Consider the following 3,363-nt stretch of genomic DNA (forward strand, 5'->3'; position numbering starts at 1 on the left):
TTTGTGTGTGAACACCTGCCGCGCTTTCCCCTCCAATCGTTCTCCCCCTTTTACCACAGCAGCGGCAACAATCCTGCCCTTAACCTCCCCCCTCTCTCCATTCTATCGTCCACCGCCCTCCCGCCATCCTTCCCGAATAACGGTAAAAACTCGTCCGTACCCCCGAACGAGCGAGATTTCCTTCTCTCCGTATGCTCCAATGAAAAATTTCCAAGTCCTACCCTCGCAATTACGCTCTTTAATAATATAGGTTTACAATATACATTCCATTTTCATTTGTTTATATTACTTTACCTTTGGATAAATAAAGTATATATGTATAATATTATATATATTATATAGATATATTATATAGATATTTTTATATAATATATATATATGTATATGTTATGTAATATCGCGTTAACTCTTTCATGGTACGATACGAACCATGCTTGTCGTAAAATAAAAAATATCACAATTTATCTCGTCTTGTTTAAATTGTTTAGATAGTACTTGATACCCTTCGGTAATGCGAGTTTTACTATATAGGCGAAAATCGCGTGACTTCTATGACTGAAATAACGTGAGAGAAATACCTTTTACACGATACAATATCCAAATCTATATTGACAATGATAATACGCAGACTATTCTTAAGCTAATAAACACCCTTTTCTTCATTTCGATAAGAAATCGAAAGAATTGTCAATAATTTATTACGAAGGCTTCAGCATTCGTGGCAGGTTTATCGTGAAGACCGTTGATCCTTGCGGACTAACGTATAGTTAAAGGCATATTGACAAGATCGTTGAACAGCAGCACGGATTTCTTCGGTTTTCTTCGGTCTCTACAATCTGTATCAAGTACTCTGAGACTCTAGGCTCAATTGCGCTATACGGGGATGATCCTCTTGATTGTCCGTATCTCCCCGTGACATATTCGGATCCGATCGGATCTCCTCCAACGCTTGCTTGATCTGCGCCTGTAGCTGTCCGGCTACTTTGCGCACCGCTGTGTGATTCTGCTTGATCTGCTTCGCATAGGAAAGCATGCCATCCCACGGGGCTGCGCTTGTACGCGCGAGATACAATTCTCTCCATAGTTGAATACTGATAGGTGCAACGCTGGGCCAAATCACTCCCGGATTAGGCTCGTACAGTGGATTTATCCACTGTTCCAAAACGTCCGGTTGATTCATGTATGACCATAAACTATAAGTCCGTTCAGACAGCCGTAATTTTATTCTTTCCGCTTCAGAATCACCTGAATACATGAAAAATATGTATTACAATGAGTAAGCATAGTAAAATAGCAATAGTAAAATAGCAATAATGAAGAAATGGAAATCTTAACAAATGTATAAATGATATAGGATTAATAAAAAATATATAATTAATATTTCACATACCTAAAAATGTACCATAGTTTGAAGAATAGGCGTGCTTGTACAATTTTACGAGTAAATCTGCAGTATACTCGAAGCTAAATTGAAATTGATGATGCAGCTGGTATAGGCAATCGAGGAAAAGCAGAAAAGTTGGCGCGTGTGTCGGATTTTGCGAGTTTGAAGGCTGATAGGCTCCACAACGAGTTCTGCTGAAAAATTGATGGCCGGCTTGTAGCCACTCACGCTCTATGAGCGCTTGAAGTCCTCGTACTGTCCGACAATCAGGATTTAGTATTGCCTGGGCTAAACTGGTTACCACCAAGGTAGAGTCCCTACCTGTGCTGCCTATAAATCAAAATTACATTGTTACTACACGATTGATATTCCAAAGGAAAGTAGATAAACGCAACTTTGGCAACATTAATTATTAAATATTTATTATTAATTATTAATACTTGATATACACACCATGTACTAGCACTGCCGCGGCTTCTTGATGCAGGCATTGCGCGGTTACACAGGCAGCATTTAAAGCACTCTGTACGGCGGTTAACCATCCGCTGCTATCCAATTTTGACAGCCACTGCGAAGTAGAACTGTTAACATCGTTGCAAGCTTCTATTAATTTGTAGAAACTATCAGCTAATTCGTGTGGTCGAGGAACAGGTTTGTGTACTTTTCGCCATTGCGGATAAGCCGCGTCCATTTCTGTGCCGCCGCCTCTGGCTCTGGCACTCTGTGCCTGATTAATCGATCTTGTGTCCACTATGTACCTATAAATAAAATTCAATGACTGTAGTAAATACAAAACAATGATATTTGCGATTTAAGAGCAGTATATTTACCCACGTCTTCCGGGACCTAGAACTGCATTTAATAGTTTTTCATCTTCTTTGCATCTCTTACCGGTAGCACCGCATAACGGCTGACTGCTTCTCAACAATATACTCTGCAATAAAATAAAGACAAGTCACAGTTGAGTAGATGTTACTTTAGAATTTTAAGTAATAAGTATCTATTTTTTATTTCTGCATAGTCTGCATAGAACTTTCTTTCTCGCTTTCGTCATATATATATCTCACATAGTTTCAAAAATGCACTACTATTTTAGTTCAGTTATAGAAATATGGATTTAATAATATATTACTTACCCCTCCTTCGTGTCTGTAACATAAAACTGGGAATCTTCCACCGTCTCTAAAGCCAGCTGAAGCTATTACAACTTTGTCGTCTACTTGACGTGGTACTATAACTGCCGACGGATACGAAATACAAACTTTGTAATCCCTGTTCAGATAACTGATACGCCATTCATCTCCGTGAGCCGCCAACAATCTAGACCATTCAGAGACAGGTGCAAACGCTGTCCATCCATCTTCTATTTGTACCATGATGTTGTTAGTTGTCTGTGGTCGATAGAAGAATGGATATTGTAGAGTTTGATCTGCAAAGTAAGGGATAATTATATCTCATTGACAAGCAATATTGCAAGTATCAATCAATTACCTAGTGATATCAGCTTCTCTATAGATAGTATGGCGTTGATTAAATCGTTAGTAGAACCAATATCTAACTGAAGAATTTGAAAATCCTTGCACTTCAATATTATGCTACCACCCGAGCTTTGAGCATTCAGTTTCTTCTCTACGACGTCAATATTCCTATTCATCAGCTGGTGAAAAGAAAAAAAATTCAATGAAGTTGGAAACTGATTTAAAGAGAAGAATGAACTTGAAAATAGTCAAAACTTGAATTTTTTAAATATATTTTTAAAAAGTAGATTGCTTTCTTTCAAAATAAAAAAACAGAAAATGAGGTCTATTCTTTGTTCCTGTACTGAACTATATATTAAAACTTTCTTGCTTTTGCTAAACTTCCAATATATATATATTCAGGGCTGGGTATTTTTGCATTTAAAATGCCATTCAAAATGTAATTCTATTAAAAATGCTAAATGTAAAATACTGAAAAAAACGTATATTAAAATGTATGTA

At 37.3% G+C, this 3,363-nt stretch overlaps 1 protein-coding gene across 1 annotated transcript in view; it reads right to left on the reverse strand.

Moving 5' to 3' along the window:
* Positions 1 to 404: 404 nt before the first annotated feature.
* LOC108724023 (myotubularin-related protein 9) overlaps positions 405 to 3,363 on the reverse strand; it is a 3,943-nt gene continuing 984 nt past the window's right edge. Inside the window, exons 2-7 of the mRNA XM_018450143.1 lie at positions 2,876 to 3,041; positions 2,521 to 2,813; positions 2,215 to 2,318; positions 1,838 to 2,142; positions 1,391 to 1,714; positions 405 to 1,245 (exon numbers count right to left, since the gene is read on the reverse strand). Coding sequence (XP_018305645.1) covers positions 842 to 1,245; positions 1,391 to 1,714; positions 1,838 to 2,142; positions 2,215 to 2,318; positions 2,521 to 2,813; positions 2,876 to 3,041 — 1,596 coding nt within the window. The 3' untranslated portion in view covers positions 405 to 841. The remainder of the gene's footprint in view (positions 1,246 to 1,390; positions 1,715 to 1,837; positions 2,143 to 2,214; positions 2,319 to 2,520; positions 2,814 to 2,875; positions 3,042 to 3,363) is intronic.

Source organism: Mycetomoellerius zeteki, unplaced genomic scaffold (assembly GCF_001594055.1).
Source record: "Mycetomoellerius zeteki isolate Tzet28-1 unplaced genomic scaffold, Tzet1.0 scaffold267, whole genome shotgun sequence".
Lineage (NCBI taxonomy): Eukaryota > Metazoa > Arthropoda > Insecta > Hymenoptera > Formicidae > Mycetomoellerius > Mycetomoellerius zeteki.